Source organism: Coturnix japonica, chromosome 2 (genome assembly GCF_001577835.2).
Source record: "Coturnix japonica isolate 7356 chromosome 2, Coturnix japonica 2.1, whole genome shotgun sequence".
NCBI lineage: Eukaryota > Metazoa > Chordata > Aves > Galliformes > Phasianidae > Coturnix > Coturnix japonica.
This window is the reverse complement of record NC_029517.1, coordinates 104,155,307-104,182,090: the sequence shown is the minus strand read 5'-3', so window position 1 is coordinate 104,182,090 and position 26,784 is coordinate 104,155,307. Positions and strand designations below refer to the sequence as shown.

General features: G+C 46.1%; 2 protein-coding genes across 4 annotated transcripts in view; one reads left to right on the top strand and one right to left on the bottom strand.

Annotated features, from left to right (window-relative positions):
• The first annotated feature begins 12,788 nt into the window (after positions 1–12,788).
• Positions 12,789–14,365, top strand: CRH (corticotropin releasing hormone). Its single transcript, XM_015855730.2, has 2 exons — positions 12,789–13,199; positions 13,407–14,365. The coding sequence occupies exon 2, from the start codon at positions 13,421–13,423 to the stop codon at positions 13,925–13,927; it is 507 nt and encodes a 168-aa protein (XP_015711216.1). The 5' UTR covers positions 12,789–13,199; positions 13,407–13,420; the 3' UTR covers positions 13,928–14,365.
• An 867-nt stretch (positions 14,366–15,232) lies between these two features.
• TRIM55 (tripartite motif containing 55) overlaps positions 15,233–26,784 on the bottom strand; it is a 34,599-nt gene continuing 23,047 nt past the window's right edge. For 2 of the 3 annotated variants that reach the window (XM_015855727.2, XM_015855728.2), the window contains one exon: positions 15,233–15,614. In XM_015855727.2, coding sequence (XP_015711213.1) covers positions 15,495–15,614 — 120 coding nt within the window. In that variant the 3' untranslated portion in view covers positions 15,233–15,494. The remainder of the gene's footprint in view (positions 15,615–26,784) is intronic. The other variant, XM_015855729.2, reaches the window with a different exon arrangement.

The window sequence follows — 26,784 nt, the reverse complement described above, 5'->3', positions numbered from 1 at the left end:
GGGAATCGTGGGCCGAGGTCTAGCTCAGTCACAAGGCAAATCCTTGATCCTGAGACACCCTCTGGTTGATGTTACTGTTGGGATATAAGTCAGGGAGGTATACCATGTCTAGCCTCCAAATTTAGGTCTGCAGCACCTTCTTGGCCTGGGCCCTGACAGCACCCTGCTGAACCATGTCACTGGAAGAGCTGAATTTATGTTGTCAAGTGTAATAAACCCAAATGTTAGCATGAATTTACTAGCAAATGAAGGTAATTGGGCTCTTTAGGAGGCAATGAGATGACAGCTTTTACTGTACTTCAAATATCAGTCCCAATTACTGTAAATACGATCATGATGCAAAACATTAATTAAGAAAATCTGAACTGTTTGAAATGTAGAGTCCCATATGAATGATTAACTAAATGCAAAATATTGTGCCTGATTAGAGGCATTCTACAGAGAAATCCATCTGTGAGCTCTGAAATAAACCCAGTGGGAGCCAAGGAGAGAGAGCAACACAGTTGGGATGGTGTAGGAAGCTACTAGGCCGTGCAGATCTCCCAAAGGGTTATCAGGCTTCCAGAACAGTAATACCTATATAACCTGTATTCTGTACTGTAAGAATCTTCAGAAAGAACACCTCATGGGTAAGGAAGTCAGGCAGTGAAACAGTATGGGACTCACACAAAGTCACCGGGGATGACAGAAGCTCTTATGTAATGGTGATAGCAGTGAGCAATCATTGCATCTTTTGATCAGGAGCTACAGGTCCGTTTATAGGATACCACAAGTGCTCTTTCTGGTTGTATGAATCCTTGAGATATTGCTTTAGCATGTGTTCTTCAATTCTGATGCAACAACACACGTGGAAATGCTGGCTCCAGCTATTTCCCATGGTACAGACACATTTGTTGGTCACACTGAAGACATGAGCAAACCTTAAGCCAGAGGACATTCTACTGAGTAAATAATATCTGGATATGGCCTTTAGGACATAGCTCAGTAAAGGAAATAAAGTAGGAAAAAACTCAAAAGGAAAAAAGAAAATAAAAGAAAAAAGAAAGAATACGACCTCATGACTATATTTTATTAGTGTGCTTTTTGGCAGAGATGGAACATGAAAGCTCAAAACATTGTCTTGTGGTTTGTGTCTTATTTGAAATGCATAAGTCTTCTCAGTTCATTAGAAATACTAAATAACTACGCTATTGGTGTTTCATTATGAAACCAGGAAATGTGTTGCCAAATGGGATATTTTAAGCAAAAGATTCTGCTGTAGTATAAATGTACTATTGTTCCCCATTTGGACATACGTCTGTAGCCACATAAAAGCTCACAAAACGGCATTTTGTCAAAACCTTGGTGAAAGATTCAAGCTACAAAGGATAATTGCTTGTAGATTGGACACCCTTTTTCAGTCTGCTCTTAGCCTGAAAGTCCTCTTTCTTTATTTTGCTGGTGGTGCCACATTCATTGCTGGTAGATCTGCTCACCACCAGATCGCTCACTGATCCAGCTGGAGCACAAATATACGCTCCCATTTCTGTCAAATTACTTGGATCACGTGCTGTGGTATTTTTGCTGCCTCCATCTTCTATGCCAGCTCTATGGGGGAACGGGGAGGGGGGACAGATGATATACCCAGAACAGCACAAACCCCGCTGATACAAAATTAACTTGCTTTTGAAGAATTCCTACCCAGCAGCTCTTTGCACCAGGTGGCTGCAGCACTTTTGATCCAATACTGGCAGCCGCCCGGTCAGATTTGCAGTGCTGAGTACTCAGAGCTGCATGCCCAGAGCTTGCTCTGATCATATGATGAGCTTTTCAGTTTTTCTTTCTCAGCAGCTTTGGTCTTCTCAGCCTTGTTCAGATGTATAACCCTCTCAAAACAATGTCCAATGAACTTCCCCCACTAATGATGCTGACGTACAGCTTTATTGGTGATGTGTGTATATTTTGGGGACAAAGAAGAGGATCACTTATTGTCTGATTCCCTAGAATACAGCAATTGATACTTACATCTATCCCAAAATAGAAGATAGCTGTTACTTTGATTTGTTTCCAGGCAAATTGGTGTAATGCATAACAAGACAATGTTATACAAATTATATAAGAATACAACAATGACAATTTTTAACTGCGTACTTCCCCACAGTTTGAAGTTCTTACCTCAGCATGCTATTTTATTTTTTTTTTTACGATGAAGTAAAACAGGTTTGTTCCTGAGCAGCTTAGGAAGATTTCACTTCATTTGCTCTGTCAGCTAATTGTGTCAGACTTCTTCAAGAAATTCCCAAACTGTTGATCATGGCACTACAATTTATTAGCTTCACTTCGTTGATTCTGAAGTAAAAGTCTTCAGTGGGCTGTTCTCATAGAATAAATGAAGTTAATAAAGGAGGCTTAAGCATCCAGGTTTTAATGGAAACAAGAACAGAAAACACATTGGAAGCTGTAAGAGGGTTCATCTGTGTGACTTTGAAATCACTCGCTAAAGGGTGGTGCAGGTAGCAACTCATAAATGCCGTTGGGTGATAAGAAAACCGGTTATTCACTGCTCTTGTTGAAGTCTGCTCAGTTTGATTTGAAAACATCTGCACTGCAAAACTGCCCCTGAAACCTCACTGTGTGGTTCTCTCAGCAGAGACGTGCCCACTCTGCCTAACACTGGGGCAGACTGTGCTGCTAGCAGTAGGATTTGCTTCAGAGGATGGCAGCACTGAGGGCACAGTTTCCAGATATCTCCTAGCTTGGTCACACATCAGTTAGACAAGAAGAAAAACTGCAGGTGCTCCATCAGTGATGCTATACATGAGTTTCTCCAGTGCTCCTCCTCATCCAAGACCCCTGGTCCATCAGAAATGCAATGTGAGTTACCATCTGAAGAGCAGCACATTTCACTGGGGCAGGAGAGCTTCTGGAAATTCACTCTCAAGACAGGACAACTGACGAAAGGGCTGGTCTTAGTTTTAAGCAGGATTTGATTCTTGAACATTTAGTAGTGTGTTGCTCTTGTGCTCAATTTGGGGACAATGAGACAAGATTAACTCATGAATATTTGCATCTGAGGTAGTTATGCTCATTATATTGATAATGATTGCTTCTGGCTGTAGCCACGAGTGAACAGTTTCAAGAACTCTAGGAAGTGAGCAGTAAGAATTGAGGATGATTGCTTTCCAGAACAGTTAATCTCCAGAACTAAAAGACAGGTTATACTCCTTCCAATGGCACAGACAGCTGAGAGGCACTACATGACGTGGGCTGGAAACATTATAGAGCATGGTGAGTGCAGACAACTTTTGCATCTTTCCATGTGAAATTCAGATGGAATACACTTTTGCTAATGTGAGCTGGGTGGTGTGAGCACAACCTCTTGGTTCCCACCTGTAGGGATGGGATGATTCAAGCTAAAGAAATGAATAATGGAGAGACAGAAATCTTCCCTTTTTCATTAAAATCATTCTGTTCTTCTCTTCTTCATGGAGAGCGGATGTTTCCCCAGACAGAGCCCCACAGCAAGCCATATATTGCCTCACAAAGCACTGCTGGACTTCCTGGTATTTTCACTGGAAATCTGAGCTGTTACTGATCATCTGCTTTGTTTATACTGTGGAAAAATCAGATTTCTACAACATTTACAAAACATTGTCCTTCCATTTCCAACATAAAAGCAGCAATGTCAGATGCAAAGACATCTTTCGTAGGAAAAGAAGGATCTTGCCAGTTTCCTGGATGGGCTATATAGCTTCTCTCATCACAGTCACGTTATATGCTATGATATGTTATGAGTCTTGTTTATTTCTACTGTAGATGTCATTTACAGACAAAGCACTTCTCAATCAATCTTTGTTCAGACAGATTAATGAAAGAAAAATCTATATTATTCTATTAAAATTCCATTCTGTCAAACACAAACCCTGTCACTTGATCACAAAGTCCCTGAGCCACAGATTGCTTCCCCAGAGCCATGTGGCTGGGCACAAGGTCAGAGAGCAACATTTGACTAGATGCTTAGTCAAATGGATAACACATATTCTTGAAGTATAGTAAACACTGTGACGGTTTCTACTTCTTCAGCATTCAGCCAAGTAGCACAGTTGAAGAAATTGCTAGTTTTATCGGCAGAAAGTGAAGCATCTGTTTGTTTCTGGGGCAATAAGAACTTGGGATGAGTGCAGCCTGGATGATGAGTCATGGACTGGTGACCTGGACAGAGATATGACATTGATGTTGTGCTTGGCAAGTGGAGAAGAGCCATATTATTTAGAGTATAAAATCTATGTGGTCTAAGTGAAGTCCCGCTATCAAGGTAACAAAATATCACTTTCTTTCTTCAAAAGCACCTGGACTTACGCATGCTTTGAGTTCTCAACAACTCAGTTCAGTCACCCTTGGGCAAGACAAGCCACTGGAAGGTTTATTTCAGATTCCACTCTTGAAAACATCTTAGTGTGTCTCAGATACATTCTAGTCATAGCTGAAGGCTGAAGTAGAGTATTTGCACTTTGGTAATGAACAGACCTTGGTAGCTTGCTAGAGCTTGGAGAAGGTGTCAGAGAGCATGAAAAGATTTACCAGACCCAACCAGAAAGTTGGCATCTTTCAAACCTGATTCTTAGAATACAAGAATCAAACTGAGTAGGACTTCAGTTATAGAAGTATAAATGGAAAACTTGTTACTTGTGTCTCCAGCAATGATGAATCTCTTTTGGATTTGTTAGAGGGATAATTAATAGCTCATTTTTAAAAATGAAGGCCCATTTTAAGAGACCAGAACTGGGATCTTAATCTTTCAGAGAGTTATCTAGGTAACTAAGTTTATTGAAAGTTTATCCTCGCATGTGGCTAAGCAGATGAAGTAGTGAGGACAGTCACATGCCTGAGGCAAGAGTCTCAGTTCCCAGCTACAACAAAAAATTTGTGCCATGATTCCTTCAGTTTCAAGATGCATTAATACCTCATTCCTTTTCTCCCCGCAGGAGCTATGTAAGAGTTTAAATAGAGCTGTGGTTGAAGTGTTGGTTGGTTGTAAAATGTACAATATTGCTACTTGCTCATTTCTTTAATTTGGGGTTGGTTTCTTAACAGGAATAACGAATGCAGAGAGCAATTCCGCCCCTTAAGCACAATCTCTGTAGCACTGAAATTAGAAAGTATCTAGACTCACATGTATTTACCTATTGTCATGGTTCTTTTTGACATAATAGGATGCTATAGTGCAGTTCAATCACCTATTGCTATGTGCCAATTCACTTATCAGTTCCCTGTTATTGGCATCTCCTTTCCATTCCTGTTCTGCAACAGTCAGCCAGCCTCCATCACACAGCTCTGCCAAAAGCTCTGCCAAGACAAATAGTAGGAATGTGTGTGCTTTTCAGTTCTGGGCCAAAACAAGTTTAATTGCAGTCAATGTCAGAACCCTAGATTTCAGGATGCACAATTTTTATCTCCACAGAGTTGAAAACAGTACCTTCTGCTCCTCAGTATCATTAATACAGATAGGATAAGGGAGGGACTGGGATGTACTCCCCATATTACAACCAGGGGCCCTCCTCCTTTTCTTATTAGCAGAAGAACAGACCTTTCTCAGTTTCAAGCCTAAGAGCAATTCTGACTAAACCCTAAGTGCTTTTGTGTCACAGCTTTTACTGGATGTATCTCATGTTAGAGGTATTTCTGAGCAGATGCCAGGGGTGGCACCCTTGGATATTCTGAGGAGCTGCCTGTTGAGCCAAAGATTTTCAAAAGCTTCCTTGGGCACAAGATGCAGAAAACTGAAGAGAGACCACCCCAGGGAGTGTCTTTGCCATCACTTCACATGGCTGTCTTACAGCAACACACAAAGGTCAGTGACACTCATTGTTAACACCTTAAATTTGGCTGCTCTAAAATTATTTTTCACAGCCTTCACTAAGGGAACTGTCGGGACATTCCCAACCTTTGTATGCCCATAAATGTGACTGCCTCAAAAGAGATTATTTCAATGCAAGTTGTTACTTAAAATTAGACATTATTAAAATAGAGGCAATGATTACTTTTCTGACATTATTTTCTAAGTTTAAAAAAAGCTTTGGCTGCTCTGGTAGCAGCCGTCTTCTCCCATTTGAAAGCATCCTTAGAGAAACTGTGAACGTGTAGCTACTAATGTCTGTGATGCCACCCTACGGCTTTTAGTTCTTCTCTCCTAAAACATCAGCTTTCCTCTGTCACTTCATTGGGATGAGCCAGGTTATGTCAGAGATGGGTGCTGATGAGCTCTTGGCATTTACCTAAATGTCTGTAGCCATGGTTCAGTTTAAATGCTGATCCAAGGACACATACAGCAGAGCAAAATGAGAGCATGTGGAGCTGCTCCAAACCCATGTGCCTGCTCTTGCACAGAAAAAACGAGGAGCCACAATCTCTCAGCAAGGCTCTTACAGGAGATACAGTACTGCATTGCCCCTGCTTTCTCAACCTGTCTTTATAGGAGAGGTGTTCCATTCTACAGACCATTTTTTGTGGCCCTTCTCTGGATGTACTCCAACAGGTACAGGTACGTAGTGTCTAAAAATGCACATTGTCCATCTTACTTGATTTTCATATCCACTAACCTAAAACAGAGGGGTTTATAATGCCATCCTGCTACTCCAGGCCAAAAATGGATCTACTTCTTAACTTCCTGGAAGCTCATAGTTGTAAGGAAGCAGCTACAGTACCTCCACTGCTGCTCGCATTTGTCCTCCCAGCATCAGAAACGAGGAGTAAAGCTGGTATTTTCTTCCAGACTAAAATATTTCTGTATTGTCCATAAGAACAGTCTGTGGAAATGTGATGTGTGTGGCTGTGCCCACTGTGGCTCCTGAATTTAGGTCTGCAGTGATGACAAAGCAAAACAGAGATGAAGGAAGCCATCCAGTGAGTACATTCATGAAATGCATACTTTGCAATAAAAGTAGGCCATGGTGATAATTGAATAATCAAAGAATCTATAGGCTTTGTCCAGTGGAGACTGACCATTTCCTCCATTTATCAGATGGCATGATTTGTGGTTCCATTGTGCGCTTTGATTCCTTCATTCAGTCTTTCATCTTGGCCGTATCAGAACCCAGTCCAGTGCTGCCAGACACCGCAGCCCTAAATTAAAGGAACCAGACAAAAACTCCTGCCAGATTCCCAACAATAGACTTTATTTTGGTATTAGCATTGTCTTGTCCTCATAAAAATTATGTCTTGTCAAATAAAACTTTGTTAGCCACTGGCTTAGAGAAATGTTTGTTGATCCTGTACATCAGAGATGCTGATGAAAGCTACCTTCATGTTCCCAGCTAATTTAATACTACTGTTTACTATGATGTACTGCTTGAGTTGCAGTAGCACTTAGAATTCCTAGTCACAGACTGGGGCGCCTTTGTGCTAGACACCAAGCACTCATGGAACAAAAAAGAAAGTCCTTTCCCTAAAGAATTTGCAGTCTTTGGCATGAGTATGGTCATTACAAAGACAACAATCTTTTTTTCCAAGAAACGCCTCATCTTGTTCTTTATCCTTGCAATTAGTCTCATGGGGTTCCACTTCCAGCCACACGCACCTGTTGATAAGCGCAGCCTAGTTGGAGCTAAGACAGACTTTGATTCTTCCATTTCTTAATGAACAACAAATGAGATTAGAGATGTTTGCTCCCTCAAATATGCAGACATCTGAATTTCTAATTGTTTAGCATTAGTCATAACTTAAGTAGGACAGAGCGAATTCTATATATAGTCCAATGCCCAGCCATTCAAGATAGATAGTGCGTTTGTATTTCTTCCCATACCTCCTCACTTGAAAGAAGTGAGAAGGCAGTTGTTACATCTCTATTCTCAAGTATTCCAAAACTGTGCTGCTCCCATCTCTTCCTCCCCCAAATATCGAGATTGTTTTCAGAATCGTGAGATTTTTAAAGAAGGTGACATTCTGAGCTCTTCCTGTATTTATTTGGAGATTCTCAGCCTTAATGGTGTGGTTGAATCATGTTTTCAAGCGTGAAGGTTAAAGTTTCCTTCTTTTAGCAACCGTTGAGGTTGTAACAGGATTCCAGGAGCAAGAGTTGCTCTTATTATCACACATCTCCTTTAAATCACACTGGGGTTTTTTTCCCTCTATACTATTTTCATTTCTTTATCTTCTTGTGCAGTAGGTGCTCTTATATATAAATGCATCTTGTTTCTTATGCTATGAAGGAAATCCTGGTTCACGGTAAGCAAACACAGTGGAAGTTATGCCACTGAGTGAGGGTTTCACTTTCTGCACAAACTGGACCATTTCTCCTGTTCTCTTCTATTCTGGTGGTAGAGTGATGGGTTGACCACAGTCCCACCAGTTTGCTCATATTCCTTCTGCCTGGATGCTGGAAGATGCTGAGCCAGCACCTGTTAGCAACACCCAGCTAACAAACACACAAAAAACTTTCTTTTACAGTGAGATGTACACAGACACTGAGACAATTCAGAATATGAATTGCTCGGTGCTTTAACGGGTTGCTCATTTGATGGATTTCCTTGATGCTACCAATAATTGTAAAATCAGTTTCTGCAGAATTATTAACAGTGTGGAGAACTTGCACACGTACCTGCGCAGCCCTCTTCATCCATTATCCAAGTATAAGAATAGCAGCTGACAGGTCTTGTGAGGTAAACATGAAGGTCAGCTGTTGGCTCCCCAGATGATGGCTGCTGGGAGGAAAAGGGCATGGACTCAGCATGCACACTCCTCCCATCCTGCTCCTGCAACAAGTCCTTCCACTGGCCGTGGCTGTGGGCACAGAAACATTTTGGGGATGTCCAGGGAGGTAAATGCACAGCTCCTGTCTGTGCTGGTTGATAAACCCTCCTGGGTGCATGAGGTACCAAGATGGGGTGGGCTCTTAGGCAGTGATGTTTGCTGACCTCACAAGGAAAATGACGCTGGAGATCCAGGAATGCACAGAAAGGCTGAATCCCTTTAGGACACAAGAGTGCCCCAGAGGATGCTTCTGAAGATACTTTCCTTCTGTTGAGACCCCCAGCCCGTAAATCCAAAGTGTGACATTAACCCAAGAATGAAGAGTCCTCTGGTCGAGATAAGGAATTTGGTCTTGGAAAATGCAGGATGCAGAACTGTCTCACATGATGACCTGTGAGGGATGCTCATGGCATGACAATCTTACATTGCTCCCCACTGCAAAATGTGGAAAACTGAGGGATGTTTCCCTCTGTCTCTCATGACTGTAGGAAAAAACACTGCAACTTTAGGAAGTTCTGAGTGGAGCGCTGATATGTCAATGGGTCTTACCAAGAAACTCCCTGTGATTTGAGAGTGTGTTCTCTTTCCCAGAGTGAAGTCATCAAAAAAATAATAGAATCATAGAATCACCATGGTTGAAAAAGACCTAAAAGATCATCCAGTCCAACCATTCACCTATTACCAATAGCTCCCACTAAACCATGTCCCTCAACACAACATCCAGTCTTTCCTTGAACACCCCCAGTGTCGGTGACTCCACCACCTCCCTGGGCAGTCCATTCCAGTGCCTGACAACCCTTCCTGAGAAGTAATACCTCCTAAATGTCTGAAAGAGAAATTAAAATTGAACTGAGAGAGTTTTGGAGACATCTGGGTTGAGAAGCATTGACCAATAGCTGAGGCTTGTATTATTTTTCCTAATTCTGGAAGAGAATATACCTTTTCTTTTGTTTTTTGGTATTTTGTTGATATATTTTTTTCTAGACTGTCCCAGAACCCGTAACATTTAAGACCACTGGATTTAGATTTCTCAGCAGCAAAGGGTCAAATGAAAATGTCACATATACTCAGGCTGTTGCATGATTGCTGGCACTTCAGAGTGGGCAAGATGTGTCGGGTTCACCTGAAATAGTCACACAATGTAAGATAGTGCTTTGGAGAGCTGATGGCAGGCACCAAGTAATGCTGGTGATCACACCGAGTGGTTATGTGAGTGGTTATGGAAGTGTCTGCTGAATGCAACAATGCCAGAAGGCCTCACTGCCCTGTGACAAAAACAAGAAGTGAATGAAATACTACACTGTGGTGGAAAGCTGATCTACATCTGGTGCATCTCCTTCCATGTTTGTAGATGGACGTCTTCAGACATACCTGGGGTAAGAGCCATACCCTGGGTTTAACACCATCACTTCTATACTGCTATTTTTAGAATTGTGTGAGCTCACTGCCGTGGTCGGTCAGCATGGAGGGGATTCCTCTCCCCTAACATTGGCTATTTAAGCATTCGGTGACTGGGCTAAGGTATGTCCCTTAGTGCAGGGGCACTCCCTTTATAGACAAGGGAGCGAGGTGAGCTTCTCCAGAAGCCCTAAAGTATTATATTGCAGTGGGTTGCATCATGCTCTGGGCATGCCTTCCCTTCCCCCTAGCTACAGTGGGGGTCTATAAATTGCCTTGCAGTAGATGCCTGAGTTTGCTGAGGCTCAAGGGCTGGTGCCGCCCAACCCATGTCAGCAGAGAGAGATGGACCTTGCTAGCACTTCGTATTTCTAGACAATGTTACTGTGTGCTTCACTGCAAAAATTGTGTCTGCCTGTGGTGTTTGCAGAATGAGTCAAAAACAAATACTTTTCTTGTGAAGAGTATGTTAATCTCAAACCATGCCACTATCTGTAATCCAGATCTGCCCGATATCTGCCTGTTTCCCTTCTCCATGCCTCCATGATTTATTTCTTGTGCTGCACGGATTAACAGCTGCCATTTCATAGAATCAAAGAATACCCTCAGCTGGATGGGACCCTAAGGATCATCGAGCCCAGCTTTTAGCCCCACACAGCACCACCCACACCATCTGTCTGAGAGTGCTGCCCAGATACCTCTTGAACTCCGGTAGCTGGGTGCCATGGCCACTGCTCTGAGGAACCTGCTCCAGAGCCCAACACCATAGGAACATTCACCTGGGAAATGGTTCCTCATTGGAAAAAGGAGTCCAGTGCTCGGAGGGAGTCAGTTCTGCATCTGAAGTACTGAGGGGAGCACTTTTTATTTCACATACCTGTGAGATTCTATGAGCCTGGTTAACAATGCACCCCAGTACCTCGCAGCCCACCCCACACTATTGTGAGCCTACCAGCAGATTGCTCTGGGACTATGTAGAGAACGTGGGAAAGTGTGACTGGGACCAGACAGAATGATGAGTTCATGAGAAAACACAGGCCCTGCTTGGGGCTCAGGTGGGAAGGACCTGGCGTTGTTGCATTGGTGGTGTGACAACTGCAGGAGACGTCTGAGCCTACTCCTTTGCTCTATTTGCTGCTACTTCAAGGGACAAAACTGCCCCAAAGGACCTGAACGTTACTGTAAGTAATGAGAAACATAAAATAATCAGAGCCGATTCTAACTGGCATCAATCTTTAGGAGAGACACAGCTCTGTATCTTAATCAGATCGCACCCACAGTACTAAGAAGCATGTATTTGGATCAGTATGTCTCCTTCAAGTTTATGGCCTCAGTATCTGAAGAGGTTTTATGTCCTTTAAGGGCATATTAAACTTAAAAATGGAGACACTGTGTGTGATAACCCCCCTGAGCACGTCCAGAGGGTTCAGTTTTAATGAGTGCCTGTTGCATTTTCCATCACCTGACTGAACTTAGCTCCTGCTTCTTTGAACCTCTTGTTGTTCTCGCAGGAAGCGGCGCTGACATGCTTTAAAAGCATACAAATAGCTTCTGCTGCGATGAGCTCCTCGAGATATCCTGCTCTGTTTTGTTGTAAGACGCATTTCGGTTCACGAATGCCTGAGCTAACGAAGGTAATGCTGAGACAAATCCCCAGCATTACAACCTGTTTTTCCATTTGTTTGCTTATGATGCGCAAGATCTGATTCTTTGGCACTTCAGCAACGTCTGAGGCCGGAGGTAGGTGTGACAGCAGACCGAGTGTGCAGCGTCCCTCAGGGGATGCTCAGAGCTGGGCTGCGGCCAACCTCATACGTTCAGTGCTTTGAACTTCGTTATTTCATTAAGGAAATGGATTTGAGGTTTGCCACCGGTTCGGCATCCATAATGTGCAAACACCTTCCGTGCTGTGTTCATCTCCTTGCTGCAGTGGGACGCACACAGGTGTGTGACCCCGAGCGCCCACGATTGGGGCAGGTCAAAGCCGGGGGGGATTTCAGTGCAATTTCTCGGTTTAAAGGGAGGGATGAGATGAACGTCGCGAGTGAGGCGGTGGGAAAACAGTACTGAGACGCAAAGCTGTCGGGACGTGCAACCTGAAGGAGGCAGATTGCGCACGGGATGGGAGTTGGGCAGAAGTCACCGCGCTGAACGGTGCTCCCTCCTGGGGAGATGCCGAGCAGCCCGGCTGGAGGAGGGGGAAGGGGGGGACGTTTGCAGGCACCGTGCTGACGGGGGAGCGCCCCAAAGGGACCTCAGAGGGACCTGCTGATGGGAGAGCCCCCCGGAGGTAGGGCCTTCCGTGAGGGGAGCAGGCGGGGAAGCGCATCGCCCCGAGGGTGCGGAGCTGGGGAGGATCGCGGGCAGCGGCGGCCGGGGACAGCCGAGGGAAGAGGAGCAGCGCCCGGAGCTGGGAGTGGGAAGCCGTCCAGGGAACGGCGGGGGCTGCCCGCGCCCATCGCCCCGCGGAGCATCCCGAGCCCCGCGCCTTCCCCGCCCCGTGCCATTGCGCCCCGTCGGTGGGGCCCGGAGACGGCGGTGGAGAGAGCGGAGGATCGGGCGGAGGGAGCCGTCCCGAGAGTGGAAAGTTTCCCGGAGTGACCTCTCCGCGTACGCGCCCGCTAGGAGATCTCATTCAAGTGTTTTTGTCAATGGGGAGGAGGGGGGGCCCGCGGCTCCCCGGCCCCCGGCCCCGCTGACGTCACCGCAGAGGCGATAAATATCTGTTGATATAATTGGACGTGAGATTTGGGGTTGCGATAGCGAAACTCGGCCCATCGCCGCTCCGACGGGCCCCCATGATTTATTCAGCAGTGGATCGGGGCACGCAATCGGGCTGTCAGGAGAGCGTCAGCTTATTAGGCAAGTTCTGCGTGATTCCAGGAGAGGGTCTAAGCTATAAAAATCCCTCGCCCCGGCTCTGATTAGGACCAAATCTGATCACAAGTTCGCCGGGAGGAGGCTCCGAGGCAGAGCCAGAGGAAGGACGCCGGGCACCGCCAGGCACAGCCGGGCACAGCCGGGCACAGCCGGGCACCGCCGAGCCCCGCCGCCTGCCGCCGCCGCCGCCCCAGGTAGGAGCGGGGCCGCGCTCGCCCCGACGGCGGGGGCCGGGCGGTCCGGGCGGCGGCGGGCGGGGGCGGAGTGGAGCGGAGCGGAGGGGCTCGGGGGGCGCCGGGGCCGCGTTTCAGCACCGGGACAGCGGCCGCGCTGCGTGCCCCCCGCCTGACTGCGGCCGCATGTGACCCGCGCGTGTCCCCCACCCGTTCGCCCCGCTGCAGGTCTGGCCCCGACCATGAAGCTCCAGCCGCTGGTGTGCGCGGGGATCCTGCTGCTCGCCCTGCTGCCCTGCCACGAGTGCCGAGCGCTCAGCAAGAGCCCGGGAGCCGCCCGCGGGGCTCTGCAGCAGCCCGATTTCTTCCCGCAGCAGCAGCAGCAGCAGCAGCAGCAGCAAACTCTGCCCGTCCTGCTCCGCATGGGAGAGGAGTACTTCCTACGCCTGGGCCACCTCACCAAGCGCCCCGCCGGCCTTTTCTCCGCCTCCTCCGGCGGCCACCTCCGGCCCGAAGCCTCCGCCGAGTTGTTGCGGGCGGCCGCGGCGCAGCTGCAGCGGTCGGGGAGCCCCGAAGGGGACGAAGGAGCGGGGGAGGCGGTGGAAAGGGAGAAGCGCTCCGAGGAGCCGCCCATCTCCCTGGACCTGACTTTCCACCTGCTGCGGGAGGTGCTGGAGATGGCCCGAGCCGAGCAGCTGGCGCAGCAAGCCCACAGCAACAGGAAACTGATGGAAATCATCGGGAAATGAGGCGGCCCCCCCGCGCCGTGCCAAAGGGACCCCGCGGTCAGCACCAGAGCCATCACACCGCCCGACGTACCATAGTGCTGCTCTGATGTCATCTCTTTATTTTTATAGAGCTTCGAACCCCGAAGGGCGCGCTCCGAGCCGCCGCCCCCCCTCAGCATGCGCGGACGCGCGGTGCCGCCGGCCCCCCCACCCCGACCCTTATTTATTTCTCCATTTCCCATAGCGAGAGGGCTCCGCAGGGACGGCCGGGGGCGGCGGGGAGCACGGGGAGCGCCGTGCCGGGGTGGGAGGAGGGAGGGGAACCTCTGTCCGCTACTTCGAGTCCACTTTTACCCCTGTACGACATTTTCACAATAAAACATCTTTTCAGCGCTCGGTCGATTTTGTTGTGTAAGAGAATGTTTAATATTTATATTTTTAATAAAAGCTGCAAAGGAACGATGGCTGGACACGCTTTCTTGCCTGCTGACACCGTGGGCCGCCCGCCCCGACCGGGGGTGGTGCAGCTCTGCGCTCCTCTCCGCCGCTCGCTGCGGGCTGCCGGCCCCCTCCGCCCCCCACGGGTGGCCGGGACGCTACCGGGACCAGCACCCCGCAGCAGATCCTCTTCCTGGACGGACGGGAGCGGGCAGCGCTCCGCTCTCTGTCAGCCCCAAAGCTCTGCGCAACCCTCAGCCCTTCCCCCGAAAGTTCCCCCGCAGGAGCGTTTTCTGGAGGCAATAAGCACCGATCGGGGCTGAGCCCCGTCCCCGCAGACCTCAGCAGCTCCGCGCTCGGCCCCAGCTCAGGGCTCGGCTCTGGCACCGAGCTCTCTGAAGGAAACCCCGTCTCCCTCGAGCATTCTGTCACCTTCAGTGCGTTAGGAGCGCTCCTTTTAAGACAGGAATTTTGTTAGAAGAATCACCTCAACGGTTCAACTTCTGCCGTAAACCCAACATCTGCCCCGTGCTGATGGGGTTTGTCTGTCCCTACCCCTCCTGCCGTCCCCCCCCCTCCCCCCATATCCAGGTTATATCCAGGTTTTCCCTTCGGGAAAGTAGATGCAAAGGGAGAAGGAAGAAGGGCCGGTTTCCGTCTCCTTCCCCCAGTATGGGATGCCATGGGGACCGCAGGTGACAGTAGGAGGGTGACAAACATCACCCCTCCCTTGGGGGTGCCACGGGGGTGTCCCCAGTGCTGATGGGCTGGGCACAGGGTGCTGCTGGGGAGCATTGCAGAAGCGTGTCTGCCGGCGGCATCAGGGAGCAGCTGCACTCACACAAGGACACGGCTACACTCACACAGGGGCCATGCCAAAAGCAGACGAATGACAAAAGTGAAGTGTACTTGTCCTGCATCGGTAGCGATGCCATTTTTCCCTTGGAAACAAGAAATTACTGGAAAACACTCTGACTACATAGAGAAATACAGCCATTTGTCCCCACGCTCCCATCCCTTCCAGGACACCGCTGCTTCCAGGGCTGGGTATGATGTGGATGGAGGTCAGTGGGCTCCTGGGAGCATGACCTGCTCAGGTGTCCCCTCCTGGGCCGCTCCTGTGCTGGCCCCAGGTGGCCCCTCCAGGTCCTCACTCGGTCAGGGAGTTCAGCCAGGAGAAGGAGAAGATGTGTCGGGTGGGCTCGGTGCTCTGCTCGCTGCTCCCGGCAGCGGCCTCTGCTTGCCCTGCAGGGGATGGCTCAGAAGCAGCCTGCAAAGGAAGGAGAGGTTGGTAGGTGTGCGAGAGGAACTGCATTAAAAAACCGCTTGATTTTACGCCACGCAGGAAGGCAGAGTGGTGTGGGAAAGGGGAGAAAGGAGGGGAGCATGGAAATCTGGGGAGGGCAGGCTGACAAGCCAGAGGAGATCATGCCGTGGGCAGTGGCAAAGAAGGACCACACTGTGTAAGCAGAGCCCGTACAAGGGGCTGCATCCAGATTTGGGCCTTTGGGATATCACTGCATGAAGGTGACAACTGCCCGTGTCCCAGTGAGCCCCGGAGCTAAGTCAGAAATCACCACAGAGCACTGGCACTCGGCACTATCAGTGTTCAGAAATCTGCCTCCAGTCTGCTTCGGTTTATGTTTCTCTTTAAAGTCTTTTAATATTTAATTGGCTTTAATTTCACTCAGACCAAGAATAGAAAATGTCAGTTTCTGGTTCTACAACCCGTTCTACCATCTCAGAACAAATCCTGCTTGTTAGTTGCCCAAGTAGCCTACACTGGTGCAAAAAACAACTCACAAACAAAAGAAAAATCTGGACATGATGCACTGTGCCTGCTGACCACAGGAATTGTCATTGATTTTTAAAGGTACGTGGGTCTTTAACAGGCCACTAAAATATACAGTAACATTTCTACCACTGTCAACATGTTCAGGTTCCTTTAGCTGAGAATGAACACCGGCTTTGTGGGCACAACCAGAAATCCTATTAAAGGTAAAACAAACAAAAATGGATGACTTGGCAGCTAAGGGATGCCTTCTGTCGTCATCAAAACCATAATTTAACACAGAATACACAGCATTTTTTAGCTCTCTTTCTGTGGATGCACATTATTGCGCATCCTTAAAATTCAAATAGTACTGCCCAAATCTCTGTGCAGGGTTTCTCCCTTCTCTGGGATATTCAGGCTGATCTCTGAGAACTGCTTGATATCACTCAGAGGGGTTGGAATGGCAGAGTTGTGTCCTTTAACACATTATCTTCTATAATACCATCCTAAAATGGAAAAGTTACCAAAGCAGCGATGCTAACATACATATCCAGGAACAAACAGGGAAGCAGGGATGCTTACAAGGAGCTGAAGCATGGAATGATGGTTTGGCTTAGGATTTCTGTAAGTACTTCATGTTAAAGTGTGCCCCAGGAATTGGTGAGGGGATGGTGTGTTACATGTCAGTGGGCTGCTGGACTTCATTCAGTTACTTCCCTGCTCGAGTGCCGTGACACCAATAGACAAAGCAGAATGGAGGGATGAACACGCAGCTCCGTATTTCTTCGTGTGTGTCTCATTAGATTTCCAAGTTCCCATTTTAGACCTGGATTCTCAGGTGCTCTAGGCTGGCATCGCCCTATTTGTTCCAGTGAAATACTATCAGAGAATTTGCTTTAATAATTGAAATATACACTCATCTTTGGCTTACATTTCTATCTGCAAAGCAAGACAACTCTCCTACTCACAGCAACACACGGGGCTCAGAAATGAGTCCAGCACTGCCATGAGAAGGGTTTTCCCAGGCTTGTGCCAAAGCTTTGCACAGAGTGGGGCTGGTGGGGCCAATGCTCAGCTGGAAAGGCCGGAGCTGACTGAGCGCCGACCAAAGCGATGTGACTCTCAGACTGGGAAGTGCTGAGTACAAACCTGTCAGCTGAAGTGTTCCAGCCCAGATTATAGAGTCAGATATCAGAAATGAATACATGGCAAGACTTTCAGAGGTGTAAGGGATTCTGTGCTCCCTACATCTCAGCAGATGCAGGAGCGTGGGTGGTTTATTAGTCCTCTGTGGTGTTGAAAATTTTGCCTTTTATTTTTGGAAGGACGGCTGGAGCGCCTGGACTGGCTAAAAGTGGTTTTGAAACTGCTTGGGCAGTTGTACACACACAGCCTCAGCAGTGTATGTCAGCAGCCATGGGGCAAACCCCTCACTGCCTTCACCTCATGAAGTAGTAGGGCTGGCAGGGGTCTAAGAAGTCATCTTCTGCAATTGTAGACTTTTTAAAAACCTTGTTAAATTTGAAGCCATCCTGGTATGTTAGCATTTGTCCTCTTGTGCAGGACGGGCTTATCACCTCCACTTGCTATTCTGTCAAGCCATTATCCAGAAATACCCACCAAACTAAGCTCAACGTCAAAGCAAAGAACAATCTATAGGCTTAATGTTAGGTAGGCTGTTTCGTGGCACCATGCATATTAGAAGAGATAACGCCTTGGATGGGAAAGGTGACCGCATTACCTCGCTAACCAGCATTGCTGGTGCTGCATTTCAAACAAAACAATCTTTGTCTACACCACTGACAAGGCCATGTTTCATCATGCGTTAACTCCTTCATATTCTATGGAGATGGCATCTCCCTGTGTCAGCACAACACTGCCAGAACCCAGCATGTTCCCATAGGGTCTGGTTGGCTGGAGAACGCCTTCTCCCTGCACCTCAATAGGCTCAGCAGGCTGCCAGCCTGCAACACCTCCATCTGCCCTTCCAAGAGCAACATCTCAACAGCAGGCCTGGTCAGGTGTGAGGCCAGTATGGAGCTGGCAGCGGGGCCATTCCCTGGCTTTTAGGTTTGTGTTTTCACACCTGTGACACTTTGGTGTTGTTTGTGCGCTGAGTCACACAGGACCCAGCCCTGCCCACTCGCCTTCCTGGGTTTTCGGGCTCAATGCTTGGTAATGTGTGCACAATGCTGTGAGGTAACTGCTGTGAAGCTGCTACTGGTGTTTGATCTGAGGTTATGAAGAACTTGTGGGCAGCATTTGCTTTCCACGCTACCTAGAATAACAAATCCCAGCCCTGGATTTGGGCCTCTAACAGTAAAAAGGAATAACTGAAGTCTTTCCCTCAGATTACATGAATCACGTTAGGCCAATGCTGAGAGAGTGCTGAATACTTACTCCTTGATTTATATTTTCCCCCGTGGTGTTGAGTGACATCAGATGATGCTTTTAATGAGCACCAGGAATTTTTACCAGGCCAGCTCATGGTGCAGAGGGAAGCACACCCTGCATGACTGATGGCTGGTCTGCTTTTCCCATCAGAGAAGTCCAGGCAGGAGTTTATGTGCCAGCTCTGTGGAGGTGCTGAGCAACCACAACTCCCACTGAAAATCCACTCAGCACCCCTCAGGAGCCAGCAGGCCGGGATGTGCCCGAGCAAACAGCACGAGATCTCAGGGTTTAACAGATGAGTCGTATCAAACTTGTTGTTATTCAGCACCTTTCAGCATTTGCTTCCTTAAGCACAAACACAAGCTAAATCTTTGTAGGGTTCTAGCAAAGGACATGGAAGGAAGGAGGGTGAGTGGGCTGGCTTTGCGCAAACTTTCATTTATCGTGTTTATCCTGTAGCGGTTATCCTGTTTGTGCTGGGGAAAACAGGCAGTCCAGGCCTTCCAGAAATGCAATCAGGAATGAAGTCTACATGCTGTTTTCTGCTCTGCCACCACTAATCTCCATAGCCTTTATGTGTAAGTGAGACCCACGTCAGCGAACTCTAGCCATCCAACAGTGGGATACTCAGTCAGGTAAACCATATTCCTTCCCTCAATGGCAGTGATGAGACAAAGGAACTACTGGAGGGTGATTTGCCCCATCCTAAATGAGGTGACTTCAGAGGATTGCCCTCTGAAGGTGCCTCTTTCTCTCTCCTGGCTCTAGAGATGCTTTTGGTGACCAGATTAGATGAGATCTAACTTTTAAATAATTACACAGGAAAGGTGTAATAATTAACCTCAGTATATCAGAAAACTCTTAAGAAAGGAACTGCAAAATTTGATGGCACCATCACTTTCTACAAGATCAACAACTCCTATATATAGGAAGCGGGGAGGGAAGGTGAAGGGTATTCATAGTCTTTTTCAGTTTTATTTTTATTTTAACATTTTTTTTAACTTATTTTTGATGACTTCTGATAAGGTATGAAGTGTAGAAACCAATTTTATAATGGGCCTCTTGGAGGTTGTGTCACATCATCTTGCAGGGAGATGTGAGAGAAATGAAGGCTGAAATAGCTGTTTCCTCCTCCAGGGCTGTAGATCACCCACAGTTACATTTCATGTAGTTTGAACATGGCTAAATGATCAGGATTCTGTGTAATTAGTAAGGAAACAAAAAATGACTGCTGGCTTTATGCTGGTCATGGGAGAATAGCAAAGGCAATTCTGCAAAGCAAAAATGACCTTCTCATATTTTTGAACCAATATGGTCCTTTGTTTTGTATCTATTGAAGGCTTTGCAAGGGTGATATTTCTGATTTATTCTTATAGCTATGTAGGTGGATACACTAGTTGGTTACAAATAGTCATCTTGAACAGCTATATGAATATTTGCTGGAGCAGCAGCACTAACTACAGAAGGTCGTACCCCTTGGCTCCCCATCCATCTCTTCCTGCTTTCCCTCCATGGCTCACTGTCCATTTGCACCACTGCAGCTGTTTGCAGGACTGTGCTAAGAATGGGAATGTCACTGGAATGACATCAATTTTTTTGTTGTTTTTGAGGTGAAGAGTGATATTTTTAACCCAGACGATTTGATTCGGTTCCAACACAGCCCCAGAAAAACACACTAAAACAGCTGCATCAGCACAGCTGCCATGCAAGTGGTGGCATCCAGGCAGGAATAAGAAGCAGGGCCACTTGGCAAGAAACTCCTAAACTACCTTTGTTGCCAGAAAAAAATCAACCTGCACCCTGAGAGGCATGAGAGCTATGCAATGCCTTTGCTACCTAATTTTGACCCAGCATGATAGCAAGGGCGTGAATTTGTAAGAAAATGTGGGTCTTAGGGAGAAAAACAGTGAAACTACAAGAATTTTTGCTTCTGTGGAGCCTCTAACCTCAGAAAAGGAGCGAGAAATTAAAGTTAATTCCCTTGTTTTTGCTTGCTTGTTTAGAAGCAACCTCCAGTGTTGACAAGAACAGGCATGATTAAAAAATCCTAGCTGGTCGCAAAGCCATCACAGAATCTGTAGGCTATGTTTGTCTGCCTCAAATGTCAAGTGTTACACTTCTGGCACTCAACACTTCCAGGCAGCGGAAACAAAGGGAGCACAACAGGTTATTTTTAAATAGTTTAAACTTTAGTTCAAGCATTTTGTTTTCATATTTTTATGCAGTCTAGCTCTTTCAGCAAAACACCTGGCAGCTGTCACACTTATCACAACAATTCTCTTTCAAGCTAAGAAGTGGTTTCTTCAGTATGGATCTTTTTATTAGTGGGAACCAATGGAATATTCTGTGCAATAATTGCTACGATTACCTGTCACAAAAACACACATGGTGGCAGACCAAATAATAAGCGCAGACAAACTCCATCAATCACACTACTAGCTATGTCACTTTCATAATAGTGGTTGGCAATGAATGCTAAAAGTCTATTGGGTGAAAGTAAAGTAAGGCAAATGCCTTACTTTAATAGATTTTCATTATATTGCAATTAACATTGTGTTGCTATTGCCTGTCACAAGGTCTCCTGCATAATGACCGTAAAGAAACTAAATGTGGTTCAGAGGGAAACAGACTAGTTAGCTTATTTTGGTGTAGGATATGCACATCTCTCATATGACACCACGTTCCAGACTCTTGAACCAGTGCTGGAAGCAGTTTTAGAGAATGAATAAGAGGCTGCTTGTCTTCTAGCTGGCACTTGGGACAAGCAAATTCACTCTCTATATAAGAAATTTTTCTCATGACTCAAAAAGAAAAGAAAAACCAAATAAGACACATTTCTTATATTTCACCCATTGCTGCAGAAGTATCTAGGAAAATTAGGGCAACTCAAGAGAGGAGGAGTCTTACAAATGTGAACGTTAAGGCTGCATGATCAGAAGTGCATTTTATGGATTTATCCACCCATAGTTCTTTGCTCCTCTGACAATGAAGTCCTTGAGGATCTCCTGATCAATGAACCATCTATCATTTCTATTTTCTACTGCATTTCCAGTCCTGCTGAACAAGTCTAGCAAAGGAAGAACCAACCTGAGGGGCTTCAGGAATAAGTGGCCATCAGTGCCAGAAAGCTGCTTGTGGCTACCACCTCTCCCCTCTTCCTCCTAATTCTTCTTCATTAGGTAAGTAGATATGACTTCAGATCAACAAATCAAATGTGAACTAAAGATCTTCCAAGAGCTGCTCTATGATAGTAACCCATCTACACCATGTTAGAGAAACTTCACTCTTAACTTTCAGAGGGAAGCAGCAAATCTAGCAACAGTTTAACATCCCATTTGTTTCTGCTATATCGTCTTTCCTTTGTAACACAGAGTGCTATAACTTAAAACTTTTTCTTCCTCTGCAAATGGTATTTTTGTAAAGCCAATGGATGAGACACGGTGCCAGTTCAGACAGTGACTCACTCCAGAGTTCCATTCACTGGATCAGATAACAGATCCAGAATAGCAGCGAGGTGTGGACACATACCAGGCTCCGGAGATTTAAGCACTGCTTATGCTCGCATCGTGAGCATTGGACTTAGATGGGTTGTTGTAAGTGTGTTGTGGTGGCATATGTGAGCTGTGGACACAGCACACATTCTCTGAGAGAATGACACTGATGGATATGTGGGAAGAAAAGCCAGACCATCCACTGAAGCAAGAGGTTGCCACTCTCTGATGCCACTGTGCAACAGACATGGAAAGTTTATGGCACAGCAGATTCTATCTCAGTTATTGACCCAGTTATTAGTGGTGTAGAGTACAGACCACAGACAACTGTCACCAGCACCAAGCTTCAAAATGACCTGCATCTGAGCAACAATTCCATTTTAAAAAAAAAAAAGTCTATTTATTTAGATGAAGTTATAAAATTGCATGCAAATGTAAAAACGAGTGCATCAGAAAAAGTAAATCTGGTGCCAGACACTGAAAATGTTCCCATTACAGATGGAAGAAACAAGAGCCACCTTTCCTCAATAAGGCATTTTGTAATAGAGTAAGTCAAACAGCAAGTGTGTCATCATGAGGAATAGCCACTTCTGTGCGCAGAAGTGCTGAGTCAGGAGTGCTTGAAGTGATGTATCAGTCACCACCTTTGGTAGCTGAGATAGGCTCAGGCAGATTTTATAGGGTGCTCTCTAAATGCAGTAGAACAATAAGAAATTCAGATCACTTATTCTCCAAGGCTGTGAGATCCTCATCCTCGGTTCAGTGAAAGGAGAAGTGGGTGTTACATCTATGTGGGACATCTGGAGCATGGTTTGGATATCACGGCACCAATCTACCTCCATTGGATGGAAATCTGGGATAGCAGGTTGTCTGAATTAGTCACTGGCCTCTTACCTAACAACCTGAAGATTCCTGTAAAGGTGTCAGGAGTATAAACCAACTGAAAAGGGATCTAAGACTGAATCAGTGCTGTGTGTGATATGACCCTCTCCTTTTTTCTGTCTCTGAATGCACACACAGCTATCCAACCTGCACCTCCACATCAAACACTCCAGTCCCTCCCTGTCCTGCAGCCAGAAAAGCCTGGAAGTAGCAGGGCAGGATATTCAAACACAAGGGCCCAGCCCTAATTAACTACTAATTACTGCTAGTGGGACTTTCAATACGGCTAGTTGGATAGGTTGCTATTTAAATACTGGTCCATCTCCAAGGGTTCAGACACAACAGCCACTGCTTTAAGTGGCTCAGTTCACAGCTGCAATGAAATTCTGAAGTGTCTCAGGGTAACCGGATGACAACTAACCAAACATTGTACAAAGAGATGGCTTGTGTTGTTGTGACATAAATCTTCCATAATACAATGTAAAACTGCAACAGCTCATCCATGATTAAGAAATACCTTTTGTTCACATTCTATTTTCTTTTCAAAACGTCTCAACAATGAACGGAGTGAGCAATGCTTTGGGGAAGAGGCTTAATGGAGGAAGAATTCAGTATTTAAATGAGCTAGTTGCTGAAAGACAAAGTCGAGGTGAGCTTAGCTTTGTATTAATTTCAACAGGAGAAATAACTTCGTCCATGCTGTCATTGTTGAATCCTATTGCTAGTAATGGAGTGAAAAATGAAATATACATAAATCAGATGGTACCTATGACTCACCAGACAAATTGCAGGCCAGACTCTTCAAGGTAAAACTTCAGGTGAAATATTTGCCACTCATATTAATTATGAGAAACTGTTGTCTGAAAGCTGGCTTTAATGCATTGCCCTCACGACTCATCACTGCTGCCTCTGAATCACTCAGATAATTCTCAGAAGTGAGGGAAAGAGGTGTTAAAAGAGGAGCAATCAAGACTTTCCTGATTTTCTCTGTGTGTGTTCACTAAACAAAAGGAAAACAAAACCAACACCTCACCTTAAGCACAAAATCAAGATGCAGAATGGAAACGTACAGGCAGAATTTGCCACCAACTAAACAACAGACAGAGTGCCCTCAGATCTGAGCGTTATACCTGAGTCCCATCTCGGTATTTCAAGTTATGGAGAAGCAGAGGTGGAATTTTTTTGGAATGTTAATGGATGTTTTTGCATTTAGGGTCTGCCCTCTATTTCAGCACAGGCTGAAAACTTTTTTCTCAAAGTGAAATTTAAGATGCGCTTCGGATGAAGCTTCAAACAGAATTCAGCTGGGACCTGTAGGCTAACTGGTTCATGGGTCTTCTGCAAAAGGCTCAGCTTCACTGAGGATAGATGACCCATTTTCCATTCAGTCAAATCTAGCAGATATTTTAAGTATACAGGCATGGTAGAAAACCATCCAGGTTTTTTCTTGAGGAAAGAAAAGCCTTGAGCATATCCGGAGATAGGTGGTAAAGTTGAATTTTGTTCTCTGTATCTCCAGACCTTTCAATAAAGTTCAGTACAATTGTTCAAGGGAGCATATTATCCTTGGAGCAGTCTCTGCTGCTGACACCCGCTCCTCATCCTGCTCTATGATACTCTGTGGGATGGCTGTGTTGGGCAAGTATTGTTCCTTCAAAATCCAGCCTCTCAAGCAAGCCATCCCCTCTCTGAGAGCTGTTGGCTTTAAGGGCTTTTCAGCTTGCTTACCTGAGCAGATAAGCAAGACTGAGTTTGTAGAAATGAAACAATTATTTGTGTATCACCGGCATTTGTGCAGTCATCCCAGAGCAGCACTCCACTAAAATGTGTACCTGTATCTTTTATAGAGTGAAGGAGAAACAGAGGCATGTGAGCAATGAACACAGTGTGTATTTTGATTTCAAACTGTCTTATTTTGTCTGTATCGTCTTTGTACTGACATGACAGCCAGTTGGCTAAAACTTAGCTAAATACTGACCCTCTGACATGTGATTTGAAGCTGTCTCTGGAAAAAAATATATGAAGGATTACCTGCTGAAATTGAAGCGTTCAGCAGCAGGGCAAAGAGAGCTACAATACATGAATACAGAGAGAACTGTCCCTATGGTAATTTTGGCAAATGGCAGAAGGTTACAAGCAAGTAATAGAAAATCTTAAAACTAATAAAACAAGATTAACATAGGCCACTCTATTAGTATTTCTCCTCCCAAACAGCTCAGTCCTGATTATATTTTATATCCTAGTGGAATTAAAGCTCTGTACTGTACTGGCAGCGAAGGGAAATTAGATTATAATATTGTTTGTGGATGATTAACTTGCATTTCCTTTCAAACTGGATGTGTGTGCCCGAGTCCTCTGGTGCCACAGATGGACACTTCTCTTGATGGGGGTTTTGGGCAACAAAATATGGGGTCCAGTACTTTCTCTGAGATGAAATAAGCCAGACAATCACAGACCTGGGTGAATACGGGGTTTTCATAAACTCTAGCAAGTTCATGTGATGTCCCTGCACGAGAGATATGGCCTACAAAAGAAAATGATCAGGGAAAAAAGAACAAACTTTTTCTTATTTTTCTATCAATTACCTTCTACATTTTAACCAGATCAAAATAATATGAGCAGATGAAGGTATTTGGGGATCTGCCTTCTCTCAGTGACAGCACAAGAAGGTTTTGCCATACAGTGCCCCACCACTGCTGATGTTGGGATTCCTGTTACAGACTGAGGGACAGAGTGGTTCTGAATGTGAAGGCAATTTTAGGATTACACATTCCTGGAAAGAGCTCTTCCGTGCAAGGCTTTCTCCAGCTATCAGAGGTCTGCACAAGTGAACTGAAGGACAGAACTTAGGGCCAGCTTTTCAAGTTTGGTTGCCTAAATCTGGAAAAAGAGACGGGCTTACATCTCTGTATTGAGGATTTGCATTTGTAGAAGAGACTGAGGGCTCCTAGAAACCAAAGATACTGCTAAGGATGACTCGATGCATATGTGGAAGTCAGATTGACAAGAGACTGAAGACCCCTAACCCCTCCAGGTGTACCAGTTCAGCAGCTGGGTGCCACGAGTGTTTATAAAACAGATGCACTACTCTTCACATGCCTAAAGCTCCACATCTGCATGCTACTGGTAGCATCCTCCAGATATAATGAAAACAAAGACACACATCTGAGTCCTGAAAAGTCAAGCTGTTGAAGGAGTTTCTTAAGTCTAATGCACAAAATGTGCACTTTTCTCCCTATCCCACTTAGCCTGTCTTCTCAGACTGAAGACAAGAATACAATTTAAGACTCAGTAAAGGCTAGCTTCACCTCCCTCTGTTACCTGTCACACACACCCTCTATAAGCTTTCTTGTTTTTGTTTTAGACTCTAAGATCTGCGTCTCCTGTGCACCGAGTGGGCTGCTTGTTAATGCCTGTGTCATCCTCCCTAATACATGACTCCCCACAGAGGCAAGGCAGAGTGTGGATCTGTTCCCACTCCGTCTTCCAATCTTTCACTCCCGTCTGTCACTGCAGAGGCTCAGATTTGCTTCAAAACATCCCCCTAACGTCAGATGTTGAGCAGAGGCACCTGGGTTAGGAGCAGTGTCACCTCCGTCTCAGCTGATGGATGTGAAGAGGGTGCCAAGTGAGCAGCAGCTGTTGCTAGCGAGATGCCTCTCACTGGCAATACCTCTCTTTCTCCATTAGCTGCAGGAGCAGCCTGTGGTGACTATGCCCCTAACTTTTTGCTCCCTGGAGTGGGAAGTGTCTCCGTAAGGCTGAGGTTTCTATATCCTTCACCCTGAATCACCTCATGCTACCCCTCCACAGACTCACTAAGCCGACTGCCTGTGGGCTGCACCCTCTGTTCCTTTGTCCCAAGCCCTCCTGTGCTCTGGGGGAACCATCAGCAGTGT